The sequence below is a fragment of the Ammospiza caudacuta genome, chromosome 14 (assembly GCF_027887145.1).
Source record: "Ammospiza caudacuta isolate bAmmCau1 chromosome 14, bAmmCau1.pri, whole genome shotgun sequence".
Taxonomy (NCBI): domain Eukaryota; kingdom Metazoa; phylum Chordata; class Aves; order Passeriformes; family Passerellidae; genus Ammospiza; species Ammospiza caudacuta.
The window spans coordinates 2,810,993-2,832,167 of record NC_080606.1 but is presented as its reverse complement, the minus strand read 5'-3'; the positions used below and the strand labels follow the sequence as shown (position 1 = coordinate 2,832,167).

The following is a 21,175-nucleotide window of genomic DNA, read 5'->3' as shown; positions in this document are numbered from 1 at the left end:
TTTACATATCAGGGGTTAATCCTCCAATTCCAGCTTCGGGCAGTGAAGTCATATTCCCCTGTTGTTGTTATATAGCAAAGGTTTCACATTGTTGTCTCCTTACTCAAGAGTTTTGTACCTCCTCAGTGTTGCTCATAGGCAGCTCCTCTAGGCACTGACTCTTGCTGGTCCTCACAGCAGCCAACTGACTCCAGCTGCCACCAATCCACTCTTTTATAGCACTGTTCTTATTGGCTGCAGGTGTGGCCTGTTAACATCAGGCCTGCTCCTAATCTTTAGTAATTGGTCCAGCTGCACCTCTTTAGGGGGTAAGATTACATTCTATACCACCTTCATTTACCCATGCTGTGTCCCCTTACATTCCCCCAGTTTGCTACCCCACAATTCACTTTTAGAGGCTGAGGCAATAGAGTATCCTTGAATCTCAGGCCTAGAGGAACTGTTTAGTCTGACCAAAATGAGAAGACAGTTAACTGACACTCTATAAGGAATTTAGAGTTATACACTAATGCAGTACAGGGTTTGAAAAATATAAAAGCTAAAATAAAAGCATCAGTGATGGGTGAAGCCTTCCTTTCCTTTCCCAGGACAAAGTTTCGGATAGAAATGAACAAAGCTGACAACGATGCCGGTAACGCTGCCATTGACTCGCTCCTGAATTATGAGACTGTGAAGGTAAGGCCAGTCTTTACTACCAGGCTCTTTGTCTTGCTTCTGTCAGCCTTAGGGAAGTGAGTCATAAGATTCATCTTTAAAGGGCTGCATATTTGGAGCAATAGCATATTTTTAAGCAGTATTCATTTGAAGAGGAGTGCGTGGCACTGACAGAGTAGCAGGAAGGTTGTTAGTGGGGGTGGAAAAAATCTCTTTGTTAATAAAGAATGAGAAGTTTCTTTCATGGCTGAATCACCTTGACCATCAATTTCTGCAGAGAGTAAACTTAGTCTTGAAGAGGAGGTTTAGGTTGGGTACTGGGGGAAGGTTCTTCACCCAGAGGATGGTGGGCACTGAGCAGGCTCCCAGGGAATGGGCATGGCCCTGGGGCTGCCAGGGCTCCAGGAGTGTTCAGACAGCTCTGTCAGGCACAGGGTGGGATTATTGGTGTGTCTGTGCAGGAGCTGGGCTGCATGATCCTTGTGGGTTCCTTCCAGCTCAAGATATTCTGTGATTCTTTCCTTCAGCTGTTAGAGAGGAGCTGTGTGTGTGTCACTGCACTCTGTTCATGCTGGATTTTACAGCCACTTTAACACTCCAACATGTTTGTACTGTCACATTTCCCATTTTTGTTTATATTGTAGTATTTCAATAATGAAAAATACGAAGCCCAACGGTATGATGAGTTCCTGAAGACCTATGAGAGAGCCTCCCTGAAGACTACCTCCACTTTAGCTCTCCTCAACTTTGGCCAGAGTGCCATATTTAGTGTGGGTTTAACAGCCATCATGGTGCTCGCCAGCCAGGGCATTATTGCAGGTAACTCACCTGTCTGTAAGCCTGAAATGAGTCTCTTTTACCTCAGTTCATCCACAACAGAGGTGTTAGTCTTCATTAACAGAGGGTTGATGTGATAGTTCATTTTGAGAGTTTTTGGTTGAGAGTTTTTTGCTTAAGTTTTGTCTATATATTTCTGCTTCTTGGAGTATTATTAATTCCATTTTATCTCTCTCTCAATGGCTCAATCATACTATGATTTTATCAAAAGCATTATAAAAGTTTAGCAGTTAAAGAAAGATCCCAAGAAAATGTCACTTTAGGAAATTTCTCTTAAAGGTTTTTGAAAGGCACTTCTATAGATAAAAATATTTCTGTGGACATTGTACAAAGATCCTTTCTTTTTGCCCTTCTCCCTTCCCATTTTGGCAAGACTCCATGTATGTATACCCCTGTGCTTTGTCTCCAGTATTTTTGTTACCAATAATTCACTTTCCTTCCATTAAGAAGGAAAGAATTGCTTCCATCTGTTCTGCACTTGTCTAATTTACTACATAAAATAAAGCCTGCTTGATTAGCAAGACAGATTAGCAAGCTTCAAATACAGAATTGGGATGAAGCTCTGCTAAAGCAAGGTGGTTTTAGAGTAAAAATAATGATGCTTTAAAGACTGTTAGCATCCAGAAGTGTTTGAAGGGCAGACCTTTATACCATGTGCTCTCCCTTGCATCTGCTTTGCGCTTTTTAAAGATGCCAGGCCAGGGAAGGGTTACACTGAAGAGATCAGTCAGTAGGTGCAGTTTATAGCTGTTCTTAGCAAGATTTAGAATAGCTTGAAGCAGGATGGTAGACATATGGCTTTAAATCATCTTTCTGGGCCTGTTTCAGCTGAACTGACCTGCCACTTACCTTTAGCTGCTGTGACATCCTGAGCTTTCCCTTGATCAGCCTGTTTGATAAGAGCTGCCCAGAGCTGCTCAGTGTGTTTCAGCAGCTCTGTGGTACATGCAGGGAGAAAGCTCTCTCTTGATCATGACAGAATCTATCATTTGCATTTGTCTGTAATTGTACTTAAGATTGTCTTTCCTGATTTGTGCTTCCATATATTATTTCCTTCCCTTTTAACTTCCTTAGGCCTCTCTGTGGATTTTACAGTCTGATGTTGTATGTGCTGCTTGCCTTATTTGCCAGTGCTATTACATCTTTTTAAAGTGAAATCCACACAAACATTGCCATTCTTCTCAGGCACCCCTATATAAAATCTGAGAATGGATTCTGTGGTTTTGTTTGTTATTTAAAAATCTGGGTTTAGAAATGAGATAAAAGAAATTAGGTTTGATGGACTTGATCAATTCTTTTGGTGCATCCTAAAAGGAAAACCCTTCAAGTCTCCTTATTCTCTCACACCCCTTTTGTCTTAAGGCAGCCTTTCTGTTGGAGATCTGGTAATGGTGAATGGATTGCTGTTCCAGCTTTCTCTGCCCCTGAACTTCCTGGGAACAGTGTACAGAGAGACAAGACAAGCACTGATAGATATGAATACCTTGTTTACACTTCTCAGTGTAGATACCAAAATCAAAGTAAGTAGTAACTTATTTCCCTGAAGTATCTGGGCATTTAACAGGGCAATGCCATCATTTTACCATGTTCTCATCTTCCAGGTTTAATTTCTATTCATGAAAGAGTTGTTGTGTGTGAGGTTGCTGTTCTGCCTCTTCTTAAGTGCAGTTACTGCAATAAGTTAATTTTCTTTTTCTTGCAGAGAAGCAAAAATTGCTTCATGGAAGCTGTGTTTGTATTGAGACTTCTTTATTTAAGTATTCATGCCTCGTGCTTGAATTTTTATTGGTAATTAATGATGCAGAATATATTGCAAAAGAAGTTATGAGGCAGAGTGTTTACAGCAGGAATTTTTACCTCCTTTGGGGAAAAGGAGGAGCAAACCAATGTCACTTGTGCAGCAAATTATGATTATTTTCCACATATCTGAGCTGGAGTGTCTGTTTGTCTTTTTCTGAGGTGGGAAACGGACTGTCGAGCTTGTTGAAGTGTTGGAGATAATTTCTGGGCAGCAGATAAAGTGGAATTCTTCTTTTCATAGGATAAAGAGCTGGCTCCACCCCTGCAGATCACCCCCCAGACTGCTTCCATTGCCTTTGACAATGTGCATTTTGAATACCTGAAGGGGCAGAAAGTCCTTGCTGGAGTGTCCTTTGAAGTCCCTGCAGGAAAGAAAGTGGCCATTGTAGGAGGTAGTGGGTCAGGGTGGGTAAATGGACTAAATATGCCAATCAATGCAGAATTTAGTTTCTTAAATGTGGTGCTGCTTGTGTTTGCTTTTTGTTGTTTGTACATCATTGGAGATTGTAAATGGCAACCAGGATGTAACATTAACTTCAATTCTTTTCAATTCCAGGAAAAGCACCATTGTGAGGTTATTATTTCGTTTCTATGAACCTCAGAAAGGAAACATTTATATTGGTGGACAGAACATCCAAGATGTCAGTTTGGAAAGTCTGAGAAAGGCAATAGGAGTTGTGCCTCAGGTATTCCATGTTTCCTTCTCCCCAGACACTCCATTGGAACAGTAATTCTAATAGTGATTCTCAGTGTCTGGCACTGTTCAGTGAAGGCCACTCCTAATGCAGTGGTGTTGCATGGTGACTTTCAAAGGAACTAGACATTTTTCCCCCAGGAAATATTATGTTTTTATATGCATCATCATATAGATCCAATTTCTGAAATGTGTTTAAGCCTCCCCATGAGAAGCTGCCTCCAGCTTTAAGTGATTTAGCTTTATAGTTGATTACCACCCATAATGAGTTAGCAAAGTGGTGAAACTATGCATGACATACATATTTAGGACAAAATATAATAATCCTTTTTTTGGGAAAAGAAATGTCCCCAAACACTTTTACCTTCAGGCTGTGTAAAGAAAAATAAAAACCATTCTGTGTTGATTCTTTCACGGGCTGGGGACTGTAGCATGCCCTGGTTTTGCAAGGGCCCCATGGTGTGCAGAATTCTAAAGATAGGAAATGCCAAGCCATGGTGAATGGGCTACAAAGACCCTGTTCCACCTTTGGACCCCTGCTTATCTCTCCATTTCTGATCCCCTGTACCCTATAAAAAGGGCTGGTTTAGCCTGGTTCTAGTGGAAGAGCTGTCACTGGAACCCTTCTCAGAAGAATCAATAAAGACATCACTGTGGAACCCCACACAGCCTTCTCTCTCTCCCTGTGTCTGCCTGCCTGGGCACCTAGCAGGCTGAAGGGCTGGAATCACAAAGAGCTGAAATCACAAAGAGCTGAAATCACAAAGAGCTGATATCACTGAAGCTTGCTAAGGTTGCCTGTGGCTGAGAGCTGCTTGGGAACTCAGTCTGTCCCATAAAGGACTGTGCTATCTGGACCCTGCAGCCTGCTGGGGACACCCTGAACCCAGCAAGGCTGATTTAGGGGACAGTTCTGAAGCTGATGTTCATAATTTCTTCTTCCCACCAATGCAGGATGCTGTTCTCTTCCACAACACCATCTACTACAACCTGCTCTATGGCAACACAGAGGCCACAGCAGAGGAGGTGTATGCAGTGGCCAAGCTGGCAGGGATCCATGATGCCATCCTGAGGATGCCCAATGGCTACAACACCCAGGTTGGGGAGCGAGGACTCAAACTCTCAGGTGGGCTCCCAGCTTCTTTGTATCCCTTTTGCTGCCTCAAAGTTTCCTTCAGAGTTTAGTCCTCAGGTTTGGTTTTAGTTTATTTAGTTTATAACACAGAATCATTAAGGTGGGAGAGGATCTACAAGATCAAGTCCAACCTCTGGGTAAATCCTACCATGCTCATTAAACTGCATCCCCAAGTGCCACATCCATTCCTTTTTGGAACACTTCTAGGGATGGTGACTCCACCACTGCCCTGGGCAGCCTGATGCAATGCATGACCCTTCAGTGAAGAAATCTTTCCTATCATCTAGCCTAAACATCTCCTGTCCCAGCCTGAGGCTGTTCCCTCTCCTCCTGTCCCTGTTCCCTGGGAGCACAGCCCAACCCCTCCAGCTGTCCCCTCCTGTCAGGAGCTGTGCAGAGCAAGAAGGTCCCACCTGAGCCTCTTTTTCTCCAGGCTGAGTGAGCCCCTTCTCAGCTCCCTCAGCTGCTCCTCATGGGACTTATGTTCCAGACCCTTCCCCAGCTCCATTCCCTTCTCTGGACACTCTCCAGCCCCTTCATGTCCTTGTAGAGAGGAGCCCAAAATAACTACCTGTAAGGCTGAATATTAATATGAATATGTACATTTTAAGGCAGCTGTAGTCTGCAAGATGTTCAAAGGAATGTGTTTTCAGGGGATACTGTTAAATGAGGTTGTAAGTGAGGCTGGCAGTGCATTTAAGTAAAAATTATTTTTCTCATGATCTGTTTGGGTAGTGGACTAGAATTGGGAACTCTGTGTGTTTTGAGGGATGCAGTGGGTGCAGACAGAGGTGCTGCCTGTTGCAGAGACAGTTCTGAGGGGGATTTCTTTCTCTGCAGCTGCTGCAGTCAGTCCTGGTGCTTTTGAAAAAGGGGGTCAGAGGGTGCAGGCTGTACCCAGAACGTGAGTGCAGGAGAAAGTGTGCATGCTGCAGAAGGGGATTATGCAGAGACCTAAAAGAGAAATAAAGTATGTGAAGCACAGATCTGGGTGAGGGAATAGAAGGTGCTAAATAGGTACTGGCAGAACTGAAGAGAATCGTGCTAACAATGAAAGATTTGTCTTGTGCTGCCTGTCTCCCCACACTTATAATTGCTGGAAAGAGGATTTGACTGACAATAGGTTTGAAATGTCTTGGTGTTGATAGAAGAATAGAATGGTTTCATTTGGAGGGAATCTTCTAAAATTCATCTAAACCAACCCTCCTGCTGTGAGCAGGGGCATCTTTCACTAGACCTGGTTGCTCCATGCCTTAACCTTATGTTGAGGTTTAGATTGGATTTTAGGAGAAATTTCTTCACCCAAAGGTTTGATCAGGGTTCTCAGGGCAGTGGTGGACTCCTCATGCCTGGAGGGATTAAACAGCTGTGTGGATGTGGCACTTGAGGACATGGGTCAGTGGTGGCTGGGGGAACAGTTGGGCTCTCCATGGTCTTGTGGGGCCTTTCCAACCTGCATGATTCTGTGTCCCTTTCTGAGTCTGGAGCATTGTGTGGGGGTGTGCTGGAGTTTCCTTCTGACCTCGTGACTCCTGTAACAGAGCCTTTCAGAAAATGGTTCTGCCTTTCCTCCATCCTTCAGTTTGTGCTGCCACTGGGATGGTCATAAGCACCCACCTGCCAGTGCTCCCACAAAGGTGGTGTTGAGAAAGGTAAGGGAATTGTGTTCTTTTACTGCTTTGTTTGTATTTAAAGAAGAAAGAATATGTAAAATACCCAGGAGAAAGAAAATGGAATTCTTTTGAGCTCTAAGCATCTGCCACTGAAAGAACAGCTTCAGTTTCTTATTTTCAACAATTAGGTGAATATTGACAAATACCAGTGGTAAAGAAGCTTCAGGAATGTGTGCAGCCAGGGTACAGGAGTCTCAGGCCAGTGCTCTCAGAACTGGTGTCATTGTGCAAAGGACTGGAGATATCAAATGGAAAGCTCTGAGTTCCTTCAGTGCTCTGTAAAATGCTACTGCTAATTGCAATCTATAGTTCTCTCAATAGTAGATTGGCTCCCTAAATTCTTATAAAGATATGTATTGATTCATTTCAGAATCAGTTTGTGGGGTTTTTTTTAAGTTAGGTGAGGCTTCCTCAAGGAGAACACAAAGTCCTGCTTTGTTCTGTTACTTTGTGGCAGGAATAGGGTGAGTAAAAGGTGTGTGAATTCAAGTGATTCTCTTTAAAATCCAGGGGTTTATGTGCACAATGGAAAAACAAGATTTTAGCTGCAGTGACAGATTTGCCAATTTAAGTGGTGATGTAGCATTTTGTGCAGTTCTTACTGTTCTCAAGGATTGATTCATCAAGAGTAAAGAGTGAAAAACAAGTTGTTTGGGTTGTTCCAATTAGAACCCACATCAGTGTTGGCTGATAGATGTGTAAGAGGCAGAGCTGCAAATCCCTGACTCTGTGAATGGAACAATTTCTGTGCTGCTGCCCTGGGTGTGAATGGGGAACAACATTCCCTGAAAATATGGGGGATCTGGGTACTGAAATATGTCTTTCAAACATGGATATTGTCAAGCTGTGAGTTTTGAAGATGCTGTACAAGGGAGGGAGGGAGGGGAGGGAGGGAGAACACACTAAAACAGACTGAGTAAATCATACAGTTCTAATTGCTCCTCAATTCTGCCAAAGACAGTTTAAAATGTGAACTGCAGCATTACCACCAGCCTTTTAAATGGTTTATGAAAGCATGTTCTCTCCTGATAGGAGTGGAACATTAACAAGAGTATAATGGTATTAAATGGAATGTTTTGAAGTCTTGCATAAAACAAAGGAGGACAAGTGCACAAATGTGACGTGTTTGCGTCGCATACCAAATGTTTAGCAGATTTTAAGTTCTCAAATGCACCTGTTTTCCTGTCTGTAAAAGTTGCCCTGAGTTATTCTTGAGTAGATGTTGGCTGTAAGAATTGTTTAGGAAGGAAACTAGTCTGAAATTGGGTTATAGCAGAAACCAGCAGGCTGTAGATTGCAGGCTGATGGTGGTTTGCAGTACAATATTAACTGTTCTTGAGTGAAATTTGCCATTATGGGGTGGGAAGTTGGATGAATGTCAAGGACAGACCTGAAAGACACAATGTATGAGCAAAATGCCTGAAATCCAATACAGCAGGTGTGGACAGAGCAGTGTTGAGAGAAAACTGGATTTGTGTGTGCAGAGTTACTGGATGGAGCAGATCTTAGGCCAGGTGAATGGGCTCCTACTCCCAGGTGTACAGAGTGAGTAACTGTACAGCATTGTTACTCACCTGTGTCAGACTCTTGCCTTGGAGCAGATACAAAATAGTTCTCTGTCCTTTTCCAAAAGGATGAGCAATCTTGAATCACTAAATTTACCAGGGAGCAGGAACTTGTGTGCTACTTATGTAACACGTCAGACATTTGTCAGCAGTGACTCTGATGTCTATTAAAAAAGGAGAAAAAACCCAACAACCAACCCTTCAAAATCATGTCTGCTGTTGAATTTAGACTATCACAATTGTAACTTAATCTTTTTTCTTTTTTTTCCTCTTTCCCCCTCATTCAGGAGGAGAAAAGCAAAGAGTTGCAATTGCCAGAGCAATGTTAAAGGAGCCACTTATTTTTCTCTATGATGAAGCCACATCATCTTTAGATTCAATTACAGAAGAGGTAAATTGGGATAAAAAATCTAGAATTTAGGTGATACCACGATGTTTGATTCTGATGCTTTTCCTTGTTCTTTTCCTCTCAGAATTCTGGGTTTTTTCAAGTGTTTTCTCAGTACTATTAAGACATGCTGTGTTGAAGCTGTTGTTCTAAAATGTGGAGCAGAGAAGCTCAGTCCATCTGTCTGGAGAGAGTGAGGGATATCAGCTGTCTCTGGGATATTTTCTGTTTCCACTCTTGACACATTTATCCCTTGAAGCTGGTGCAGGTAGCCATGAAAAAATCCCTCTAAATAATTGAGATCTAATGCAGGACAAGCCCCCCTGGTTCGTTGTACAGATGCAGGTGTGACCTGCAGTGCTGCTGTTCATTTGTGCCCATTCCACAGGAGGAGCTGTGACATGAATGTGGTGGCACTATGACAGGAGCTGCATCAGCCTTCATAACATCATCTTTGTTTAAGCACAAAACTCTCAGCACCAGCAGTAATTTCCCAAACTGATGTCATCAAAAATGAGCTAAGCTATGGCTCTGTTCACTTATGCAGATTAAGTGAATTTATTGACCTGTAATCACTAAATTACTTTCATTTTCCAGATGCAAAGAATCCAGAGGATGAACTCCATATAGCACAGCTCTGAAATGTAGCACAGCTTCCTCATGGGCCAGAAATGTCCACATCACACTGAGTTCTCACATTTTTCCTCTCTTGTTTTGGTGTATCTGTGCAAAAGTCATAAGCAAAGCAGAAAGTTTCAGTGTAGAAATGCACTTGGAAGACAGCAAATGAAAATGAGGCTTTTCCACAAGAGTGTGCCTGGAAATGGAAATGTTTTCTGACAAAAATTTTCAGAGAAATAAAGTGGACACTTCACTTATGGTAGTGAGGGCACAAATTCCCCATCAGTGCTCCTTGCAGAGGGAGGGTGTGGTTTGGAAGGTGCCATAGAGCTCACAAAGGAAACGATGGATGGATGGGTGGATGGATGGATGGATGGATGGATGGATGGATGGATGGATGGATGGATGGATGGATGGATGGATAATTCCCAGAATTGCTCTGCCTTTGTTCCACATTAGCATAATACTGAGAGGGATTTTTTCCTTTAACAATCATGGGAAAGCATTAATATTACAACCATGAGGAGTTCTTATTTTCAGATGCTTTTACTGCTGTTTGCTTCTTGTGTAGCATGGCTCCATGGGGAAGTTTTTTCCTGAAATGAAGTGACACTTCTCTTCCTGTGTCCCTGGGGATAGCTGTGTTTTTCTGTGAATGCAAGGTTTTTTTTCAGTTTGAGGCTTTAGCAAAACCACAGATATTTCATGTTTGGGACTCTTCTGTTTCTCCTGTACATACGCATGGCTGTTTGTTATTGGGAAGCTGTAGCAGTACCAGAGATGATTTTCAAAACTTATTTACAGTAATTTGCATATTTCCAGGAGCATTTTATCTCTCCTCATCTCACTCAGGAGTGTGTAAGTGTTTGTGTCTGTTCCACTCTTGCAGAACATTCTGAAAGCCATGAGGGACATGGTGAAGCACCGGACGTCGATTTTCATTGCGCACAGGTTGTCCACGGTGGTGGATGCAGATGAGATCATCGTGCTGGATCAGGTGAGGGCTCACCTGGTGCTGTGGGATATTCACACCATGGCAGGCTTTGCTTTAGGGCCCCTCTGTGTCCAGTTTGAATTGTGTTTGAATTGTAATTCACTCCCACCAAGCTGCTGGAAGTTTTTTCTTTGGAAATGAAGCATGTTTGAAAATTCCAACCCAAGCTTGGCATGTGTGACTGCCTTCTATGTTGTTATTTTTATGCCTTACTGTTGCATGTTTTTAATCTAATTTTTTGCATGCTTCTGTCATCTGAAGTTTCCTAATGTGTTCCCCCAATTTATGCTTCACTCTCATTGCTCAGGGTCTGTTTTTCACATACATCCATTTTTCCTCTCAGTGGAAGGAGAGAGGACAGTGTGTTCTGTTTCCATGCAGATAGAACTATTGCAGGATTGTTCAGCCTCGTTATGTTTAAAATCTGAGCACCATTCTCTGTTGTACCTGTAGAAAAGTGTGATTGTTCCCTTTCTGTAGGCTTTTTTCCTAAGAAAAAACCAACATGTCTCAACATTTGATTCCCTAATATCAGCATTCAGCTGTTACCTCATACTCACCCAAAGTCCATTTTTTCTCTATTATCTGTATCTGGCAAGAGATTTAAAATAAACAAATGTCCTTAAGATAACTTCATAATTATTCTTTTAACTGATAATGCTGAAAGTACAGTGCTCTGATCTGCTGATAATAGATGTTAAATTTATCTCTGCATGCATTTTTATCAGTTGCTATTTATAAGCTTGTGCTCCTAGGTGTCTTTAGTGACTTAAAATACACATCTAAAAGCAAATAAATTATTCTTACACTATATTCAATGACTTCAGGGACAATTAGAACCATATCTTTGTGAAATAGTGACATTTGCTACACAAAACTCAACTTTATATGAATCTGAAAAGGATGAAGTAGTGGAATAAATCACTTGCAGTGCTCCATGGAGTTTTTAGTTGTTTTTGATCTGCTTTGTTTTTTCAGCTTTTGCTGAAAAAGCCTCTCCTAAGGTGTATCCTTCCTACAAGTGCACGTTAAAACATCTCACAAACATTTTGTAACGTGTCACAAGGCAATTGGCAGCTTTTTGTTTTCCATGCAATTTTTCACAGCTTACTGAGAGCGTGTTTTGTGTTGTAGTGTAACTGTTAAATTAAAAATAAAAGCACAGCCTCGAACTGTGAGGGAGCCAGGGTGCTTCCTTTGCTGAAGGATGGAATTGTGGATGAGGGAGGCAGCACTGCCTGTGCCTCTGCCATCCAGCAGGATTGAGGTGTGAGCAGCCAGGGAAGTCAGGCTCAGGAGCAGGGATGACACAGGGTGATTGTGGCTGCTTTTGCTTAGCAATGGTAATCAGGGAATCACAATTCCAGCACCTTTGCTGAGGTAAAATCAGAATCATTCCTGGCTGAGTAAATGTTGGAGTAATGATACAGATCCTGATGCTGTGGAGCTGAGCAGAGAAGTTCCATTTTTAGGATTGGTCAAGAGTTACTAAAAAAAGCCATAATTCAAAACCTGCTCTCTACTCCAAATGAATCACTTAAAGAATTGAAGTAAATTCTGCACTTCTGTTGATCAAATGTATATTTGTTCAGATTCTACTGGCATAACTACTAATAGAAGTGCCAAGACACAAATTCTTTCCCAGCTTGTCCATCAGCAGATGTCACAAGGAGGTAGATTTAATTGTAGATCAGAACTGATATCAAATCCATGTAGTTGTCTGTATAATGAGAAGGAAAAGTAGCTGGAGAATGAATTAATGTATCAGTTTAATTTGAAGTCAGTGAATGTGTCTCTCAAAGTAGAAAATTAGTTTGGTTTTTTGAAGAGTGATGGTATTTCTCTGTAGGGTTGGAGTTCTCATGGGATTCTCCTCTCCAACTCTTCCTTTCCATGCTGATAGTCAATAAATCATCTCTGCTCTGACAACAGCCCAGAGAACTGAACTGCTCACACAATTTCCATGGTGGTGATTGCAGTGACACAAGCTACAGAGCACCCATAAAAGCAGTTTACACTAATTGTTTTCAGGATTTGACCTTAGATGTGCATTGCTTGTCTAATATAAACCCCTCTCTGTCTGTTCCTCTCTTTTAGCTTCCTCCCCTGTGTTAGTTACTGAGCAAAGATAAATCTGTGTTTATTTTGGTACATTCATGTCACCTTTGCAGGAGTAGTTGAACACCTTGCTGCTCATATAGAGGTCTACATTTACTTTAGATAATTTCTGCAGTTTAGATAGGAAACTTTACTTTAGATAACTCCTCCAGTTTAGATAGGAAACTTTAGATAACTCCTGCAGTTTAGATAGGAAGCTTTCCATGCTGTGAGTTTTAGATTTTGCCCAGATGGACAAAAGGCAGGTGCAGTGTGAGAAGGGCACAGCTCCTTGTTTTCAGCTGGCAGTGCCCACACAAGTGAGTGCACTGTGCAGTCAGTCCTTCCTTGCTGTTTCAAGCTCTTCCTCATGAATTCCTGCTCTAATCCATACTGTAAAACTCTGGTCCATAGGCTGGTTTATTGCTAAAGATCTGGGAATGTGGATTCCTGATTTCCTGCCCTTGTTTTGCAGGGTAAAGTCGCAGAACGTGGCAGGCACGCAGAGCTCCTGGCAAACCCCAGCAATCTCTACTATGAGATGTGGCACACCCAGAGCAGCAAAGTGCTCCACAGTCACAACCAGCCAGACTGGGAGGAGAGAGCCAGCCACACGTCCAAAGAGGAGGAAAGGAAGAAGCTAGAAGAAGAAATTATCAACAGTGTGAAAGGCTGTGGGAACTGTTCGTGCTGAATAGGATCCTGGATCTTGTATAGCAGGTTAAAAATGCACAAGAATACAGTGAAATACAGCTCTTGTTTTTAAGTCAGCATTCAAAAACTTCTGGATTTTGCAATTTTTGGATTTTACAGTTTCACAGAGGGACATAATTTCAACCAAAGGAGTTCTATTTTTGCATCTTTAGGAATCTCTAATATTCAGTGGCATCTGCAAGAGCTGAGCTTTTTTCAAAAACTTTAAACTTCCCAACCAAGGGTGTAATTTATGGCAATTTTTAGGCATTGATAAATTCTCCTGGTAGTTGCCTGATGTGGATTATTAAATTGTAAACAGATTTGTCCCTGATTTACATTATTTCTCATCATTGATGGTTGATAAATGCGTCATGTTTTAATTGTAATTGGGCTAATTTGAACTCATTTGCTAGTGAGGAAGATGCCTTTTAAATTCTTCAGTGGTGTTCTGGTTTAAAAATCTTCCTTGTAGAGAGTAAGTACAGCCTCAACAAAATATTAGACTTCTAGTAGCAAACTAAATATTGGAATTACCCCTCTCACCTTTCAGAAGCACCTTTCATACTGCACTATCAGGAAATGGATTGGTATTATTCTAAAGGAAAACTAACAGCATTTTTAGGTGAAAAATGAACAAATCTGAGTTCAGGATTGTGTATCCTCACCATCTGCTGTAGTAGTCAAAGCAGAATGAAGTCGCTCTTTCTAGTTCAGTCATGGTCTTAGGGAGCAATTAAGATTCAATAAAGACTTCCATAAATTTCTATTATCTCATTAATGTATGAGAAAATGACCTGGATAATGCTTTCAGCATTGCTATAATAATCTCCTCATTTCAACAGCCAGAACTTCTCCAGTGGGAGGAAACCTCAGACTTTGGGATCTGCAGGACACTGGGGGTGTGTCAGGTTTTGGGGGGGCTGCAGGGGGAGAAGTTTCCAGAAGCTTCCCCTGTGTCCAGCAGAGCCAAGGCTGAGCACATCACCAACAGGGCAATGCACTGCTGGGATCACAGATTTGGGAAGTGTAAGAGCAACTGCAGCCAGAGAGAGGAGTGGGAAATGGGAGAGGAGCAGCCCTGCAGACACTGGGTAGGGAAGAAGGAGGGGCAGGAGGAGCTCCAGGAGCTGGAGCTGAGATTCCCTGCAGCCCATGGGGGTCCACTATGGAGCAGAGATGCACCTGCAGCCTGGGAAGGAGAGCTGGATGGAGCAGAGATGCACCAGGAGCCCTGGATGGAGCAGAGATGAACCTGCAGCCTGGGAAGGAGCCCTGCATGGAGCAGGGATGCACCAGGAGCCCTGGATGGAGCAGGGATGCACCAGGAGCCCTGGATGGAGCAGGGATGCACCAGGAGCCTGGGAAGGAGCCCTGGATGGAGCAGGGATGCACCAGGAGCCCTGCATGGAGCAGGGATGCACCTGCAGCCTGAGAAGGAGCCCATGCTGGAGGCAGGAGGATGTTCCCAGAGGAGGCTCTGGCCCTGGGGAAGCCCACCCTGGATCAGGCCCCTGGCAGAAGCCATGGAGGGAGGAGCCTGTGGTGCAGGAGGTTTGCTGTGACCCCATGGGGGACCCACACTGGAGCAGCCTTGCCCTGAAGGACTGCACCCTGTGGCAAGAGGACACATGGGAAAAACACATTGGGGCAAGGGAAGAAAATGAGGAGGAGGAAGGAGCAGCAGGAACAACGTGATGAACTGACCACAGCCTCCATTCCCCAGGAGGAAGGGAATTCTGAAGTGAAGTTGAGCCTGGGAAGAAGGCAGGGATGGGAGGAAGGCGTTTTAAGATTTTATTTCATTTTCTCATTACCCAACTCACACTTGTAATTTGCAGTAAATGAAGTTAATTTCCCCTGAGTGGAGTCTGTTTTGCCCAGGACAGTAATTTGAGTGGTCTCTCCCTGTCCCTGCCTTTCCCACAAGCCCTTTGTTGTGTTCCCTCCCTGCCCAGCTGGGTGGGCACCCAGCATCCAGCCAGGCTCATCCCACCATAACAGGGTTGTGTTTTTAGGCTTTGTCTCTCCAGAGAAGTTCACCATCTCTTTAGCACAAGCTATCCTGGTGTAATTCTTCTTGTTAAATTTAAGAATTAAAATCTTTCTCTTGGATGCTGAAAAATAACTTTGTTATTTCTGAGGAATTACACCGGTATAATTACATTGATATAATTACATTCGTAAATCAGATGCAAGATTTCTCAGTGTGGGCACTAGGGAAGGGCTGAATTTGGTGCTTCTGGAAATTTAATTGCAAATAGCATTTATTTTTTTGTTATACCCCTCCCCTACAACTCAAAATAGGAACATAACTTAAAAGGAGTGAAACCTTTTCTAGTTACTTGTTTTCACTCTCTTAAAATGATGGATGAAAAACCAAGCTGGCATCAATCTCCTGTTAAAAATTATTCTAAAAGCACTTTAATTTTCATCCTTGGAGTGCAGAAGCAAAGTGAAGTCCAGTTAATGCAGTGGCAGTGCAGAATTCCAGCTCACAACCTTCCCTTTATTTTACCTAATTGTCTCCTGGTTGAGCTGCTGACAGCAGTGAGGGGACTGTAATGGTGCAGTTATCTCCCAGCTGCCAGAAATAGCAAAGGTTTATTGAAAATCTTATTTATGAGGAATCTCCTGCATTGTGGCAAACCCCAAACTATGGCTCTCCCCCTGCTCTGCAAGAGCTGATTTTTGGAATTAATCTGTCTGCTGTTCATGCAGCAGGTAACAGGCAAAAGCTGTAAATAGTAATATTGCAATGCTAAGATTGTTTTCCTCTTGGCACAAAGATGAGAAATTACTCTGGTCTGAAATGTGGAGGGAAAGGGCTTTTCTCAGTGAAAAGGTTTCCATGTTCCAGGGCTTGGACATCCCAGAAGGTCCCTACAGGCTGCACAGAATCAGGAATTGTCTGTGAAATGTCTGGAGTCCAAACCCACTTTAATGCCAAGTCTGATTGTGTTTGTGAGGGACAATTTCAGATGAAAGCTGATGGATTTATCACTGTGGATGGACTTAGCAAGGACTGAGAGTCTTGGGCAGTACAGGTTTGGAATGAGGATGGTTTTCAGGTGGTAAATGCCAGGAATTATCAATAATTGTTTAAATCTGTAGGGTTTGCAGGTCTGAGGCCATTACCTGTCTCTGCCATCCCTTTGGTGCCAGTGGATGTGCTGCAGCTCTGGCCAACTTCACATGGAATGGCAGGAGGGAACTCTGGACAAAGGCAGTTCCTAAACCTGCTCATACACTAAAATATGTATTTTATAGAAGTGCACTGAGTTTCTGGAATTGCTGGGTAAACTTTCCTGGCTTGGTGGTGGCTGTATTGTGGTGAATTGCTGTGGAGAAGCTGCAGCAGTACTGGCTGAGTCTCCTGTCTGCTGCAGAGTCAAACTTGTGCTCTTTTTATTGTTTTTCATTTAAATTTTGAGGTTTTTATTCCTGTACTGTGACTCCAAAGTGTCACCACTGAAGCAGATGCTTAAAGCACTGAATGGGAGAGTGGTGGCTTTGGAGAGACTCAGTGACCCTTAGGACAATCTGCCTGGCACCTCTCAGAAAAGCCTTACAATTCTCACAGAGATTGATTTGGGGCTCTCTCCCAGCCTCAGTGGATCTTGGTAATTCTGCTCTTCTGCAAACTCAAACATCCCTTTTCTGAACAGCAGCTTTTCATATTCTGGACTCGTAGCTGGTTGTTGTTCAAAACTCAAGTTATCTACTCCCATTATAAAATCTTTGCCTGCAATTTTAGAGTAGAAAAAGACTTTTTTTTTTCTCTTCACTTTCTGTTTTTAGAGGAAATGTGTTTGTAGAAAATGGACTTTAAAAATGGGCTGCTGCTTGCAGTGTGTAGTGATGTGTTAACTGTGAACTTAGAGAAATCAATCCTAATTTCCATGTAAAAACTTTTTAAGCTCAGGATATCAAGTCACAAGACACAAAATTGGGGCTATTTTAACCTCCAAGTTAGGAAACTTAACGAGTTATTGGCAGGGAGGTTGTGGATGTTCAAAGCTTACTCCTTGCAGATGATCCCTCAGGGTATCTCAGCTCTCCTGTTCCATGGAGGTGTGGTTACCTACATCTCTCAGCACTGAGATTTTGTTCAACTTTTCAGAATGGAAATGTAAAACTTACATTGTACAAGAAGGTGACATGTTCCAGAACAACACAAAGCTCAGCTGAGATGAGATTGTGTAACCTTTCTGCTGGAAGACTCCTTACCCCACTCCTGTCCTTCATCTGTGTGTAGATAATTCTTACTAAATAAAGGATTTATCTTTGTGAATAAAAATGGCTACCCTGTCACAACAGCTCTTCCAGCTTTGCAGCAATTCCCAGAGGAAGCAGTCACTGCTGTGGAATGTGAGTCTTAATTCAGCAATTGTTTGTGGTGCTTGGTGGTGCCAGTGGAGCAGGTAACCAATCCTGGGGTGTGAATTGGCATAAAGTGTCTGAATTCCAGAGATCCATCAGGGGTGAGTTCATGGATCACACCTGGATTCTGCCCCCACTCAGCTTTCACACCCCCTACATTTGTGTGTGGAGCTGCAAAAGCAGGTGAGGTGTTGGCTGCATCCCCTGATGGGAATGAACGTGGTGAAAAGCCTGACTGTATCTTGCTTTAAAACACTCAGTTTTTATAAATGTAAGCTCTTAACATGTGCTCAGTTAAAGTAGAGCAGATTTAAGAATCTGCTTGAACCCTTGACATGACAGTGTAATCACTGACTGGACTTCTAATTGCAGCTATAGCTCATTATCAAAGCAGAATGCAGGAAACATTTATTATTATAATATTATTATTAATTAGTGCCCTGCACTGTATTGATCTGAGCCACAACAGCCACTGCCCTGCTGTCACTGAGCTCTGTGAGCTTGTGCACAGGGCATGGGGATGGATGGATGGATGGATGGATGGATGGATGGATGGATGGATGGATGGATGGATGGATGGATGGATGGATGGATGGCAGATCCTAGAGCAGCCTGGGGTGTTTCAGGTCTGACTGGATGAACTTTCAGCTGCTGTTTTTAAGTGTTCATTTGTTCTACCTTTAAATCCTGTAATGGTACAGTGCAGGAATGCTCCATAAATGTTACTGACATTAATGGAATGGCCACATCATGGATGGAAGGACAAGAGGCAAATCATAAACAGATGTATAATAATGTATAGAACAGACAGGATTAATCTACTTTTTTACTTTAGTGGATAAATCTGATGTCTTTATAAGAAAATTCTTAAATGGTTAGTTCTTGAAAACTATCTTTTAAATTCCTCCCAGGTGACTTTTGACCCTTCTGCGGATGTTCAGGGAATAGCCTTACCCAGCCTGGAAAAGCAGCAGAAACCTTGAGAGAGGACTTCTCCAGAGGCAGGGCTGCAGGCTGGGGTGTGGGATCTCCTCCAGGTGAGAAGTGTCAGTTGTACTAAATGGCACAGTGGATTTATTAGTTAAAAGAAAAAGAGCCAAAATGCTTTACTGGTGTCTTTGGGCAGAATTTAAAACAGCATCCCTAAAGCTGAAAGAGTCATGTAACATCTCAGCTCCCCCACATTAATTTCCAGTTTCTAATGCCCTTTATAAAATTGTCACGTAAAGCATTTTAAGTCACACCAACATAAACTCGTAAAGCTCTCAGCTTTATGCTGGAGAGGGAAAAGGAGACAAGTTCTTCCCCTCTATTATGGAGAAGAATAAAGAGCCTGGAGCAGAATAAATCAGGTGGTGGGGTGTCTTTGAGTGCCTTGTGCAAGTGTCAGCTGAAGATTTTATTGGCCTTGTACACACCAACAAATATTTAGAAAAGTGAGGTTGAACGGATGAAAAGTTTCCATATTGCACTTGTCAGAGAAAATGGAATTGAAGGTCAGTCTGTAGCTGGGAGGGAACCATTCAAGAACAGCAATGGAGGAATTACGGAACGGGCTCCGAGCTTTTAAAACATGGAAATGCATCTTCATGTGTTTGCTCACAGAGTTGTAAAAATCTTTATTTCTTCAGTGAATTGAAAATCTTCCTGGCTTTTGAAGAACACAGATAAAAGATTCAGCTTATTTACAATTAAAACCAGGGAATGTTCTCTGGGGAAAACAGTGTTTGCAGAATCTGTAAAAGGTGATGAGTGATAGCGCGTGTCGATGCCGCTACTTGCGATTGCAGGAACGTAGGATACTTGGCAGGATACAAGGGAGGGGGAAGAGCTCAAGGCACAAGTATTTTAGGCTGGAGTTGTTCCTTCTGCCTTGTGGAAATTGCTTCACTTCAGAGCCCACACAAGGACTATGATGGTAACACACACACACAATGTTTCTGAAATCTACAGGGTAAAAATTAATGACCTGATGTTGTACAGTACAGAAACTTTTTTTGAAGAAAAACAATATTTTTTTACAGTAGTTAAATGTCAGAGGAAGGGAAATGCAGAGTGCTGAGGTTGGGTTAGTGGAGAAGGAAGATTTTCTCCATTCAGTCCTTTCACTCCCAACAGTGAATGTTAATCTGGGCCCTGCATGATGGTGACCACTGCAGGGGTCTTGGCTTTGTGATCCTCCTTAGACATGACCTTACCTTGTGCCTCATCTTCCTCCCTCTCCCCTTATTGGGGCTGTAATTCCCTAATTCTCCCTGAAACACTTCCTGTCTATAAACTGGAGGGAGCATTTGCAGTTTCAGTCTTAGGGGTTTTATCCCACATGTTCTGTGAGAGGTGCTGCCTCCAGAGGTGCTCTCAGTGGAATGGGGCACAGCCTTGCAGGGAGAGGTTTGCTCAGTGAAATGCTGCTTGGGGAGCTGTGTCACAGCCTCTGCATGTTCCAGTTTGGCCTCCAGGTCACCTGAACCAGCAGCCTGCTCCAACAGCCTGCTCCAGGTGGTTCTTGCCTGCTGGGCTCAGGTGGTGCTGGGGTTCTCCAGGTGTCTCATTTTCAGCAGCATGTCTGGGTGAGGTAGCTGTGCTTCCAGAATGCTCAGGGAGCTTTGCAGACAGCAGCCTGTGCACACGATTCCCACAGCATGGAAAGATCCATTTGAATGCCACATCCACTAAAAATCAGTGTTTACAAGAACCCTGCTTAGTGCTGCTGCAGAGATCAAACCTGGCTGCTGAAGGTGTGTTTGGGTGCTGTGCTGTTGCAATATGTGGAGCAATTGCATTCAGTCTTCTACTTTCTTATCAATCCCTGGAATTTTTGATGTTAGGAATCTCCAGCTAACCACAGAAACCTTCTGTCACCAAATGTAGAACTCCATGGCTAAAATGTTACCTCCTGAAGAGCAGCATGAGCAAGATTTAGCCCATTAGGTGGGATTTTTAATAGTTGCTGTTGCCTGAGCTATGCTCTGAGCAAAACAGGTAGCTGGAACTTCGACCAGTTAATGAATTCTCAAATCAAAATATGTTGTATCAAAAAATGGCTAAAGTTGCTTAAATATTCCTAAGACTTTGTGCAACTTCTGTCTTAGGTTTGTACATGAATTACTTTAATTCTGCCAGATTTAGCTGGATATTTCCATGATGCAGTGGCATTGAAGCTGGGAAGAATTTATTGGCACAACAGCCATGTGTCCAGCATGTGCTGGTGTGGGATGTTTCCAACACTCTTTGTATCTTCCCTCGGGAGGTGTGTGTGTGATTCACAGGTGAGTAATCTCTCAACTCCTAGTTCATACAGGAAATGCCACACCATCAACCCCTGGTATGTATAAATGTACTATGTCCAGTGAGAAGGGAACAACAGAAGCTGGGCTGCAGCACTGAAATTATTTCCTGATTCCTGAAATGGTCCAGGAATCATTGATAGCTGGTCAAATGCAAATAACACTCATGAAAACAAAAAGGAGCCATAAAAAATACTTTTTAGTGGATGATCAGCTCTGGAAGCTGAAAATAAAGTGGGTTTTGTTGATTGTTTTGTGGGATTTGTTTAATATAATTGAAGGTCCTAAACTTTCTTACTATTATTTAGCCTGCTGGGAAGCAGTCAAGTTCCAGTAAATAAATGCCCATGTGAT

The 21,175-nt window shown here is 42.8% G+C and overlaps 1 protein-coding gene across 1 annotated transcript in view; it reads left to right on the top strand.

Annotated features, from left to right (window-relative positions):
* Positions 1 to 14,488, top strand: part of ABCB7 (ATP binding cassette subfamily B member 7) — a 37,609-nt gene extending 23,121 nt beyond the window's left edge. Inside the window, exons 8-16 of the mRNA XM_058814030.1 lie at positions 588 to 675; positions 1,299 to 1,473; positions 2,854 to 3,011; positions 3,533 to 3,696; positions 3,848 to 3,977; positions 4,940 to 5,111; positions 8,646 to 8,749; positions 10,257 to 10,364; positions 12,934 to 14,488. Coding sequence (XP_058670013.1) covers positions 588 to 675; positions 1,299 to 1,473; positions 2,854 to 3,011; positions 3,533 to 3,696; positions 3,848 to 3,977; positions 4,940 to 5,111; positions 8,646 to 8,749; positions 10,257 to 10,364; positions 12,934 to 13,152 — 1,318 coding nt within the window. The 3' untranslated portion in view covers positions 13,153 to 14,488. The remainder of the gene's footprint in view (positions 1 to 587; positions 676 to 1,298; positions 1,474 to 2,853; positions 3,012 to 3,532; positions 3,697 to 3,847; positions 3,978 to 4,939; positions 5,112 to 8,645; positions 8,750 to 10,256; positions 10,365 to 12,933) is intronic.
* The last annotated feature ends 6,687 nt before the right edge of the window (positions 14,489 to 21,175 follow it).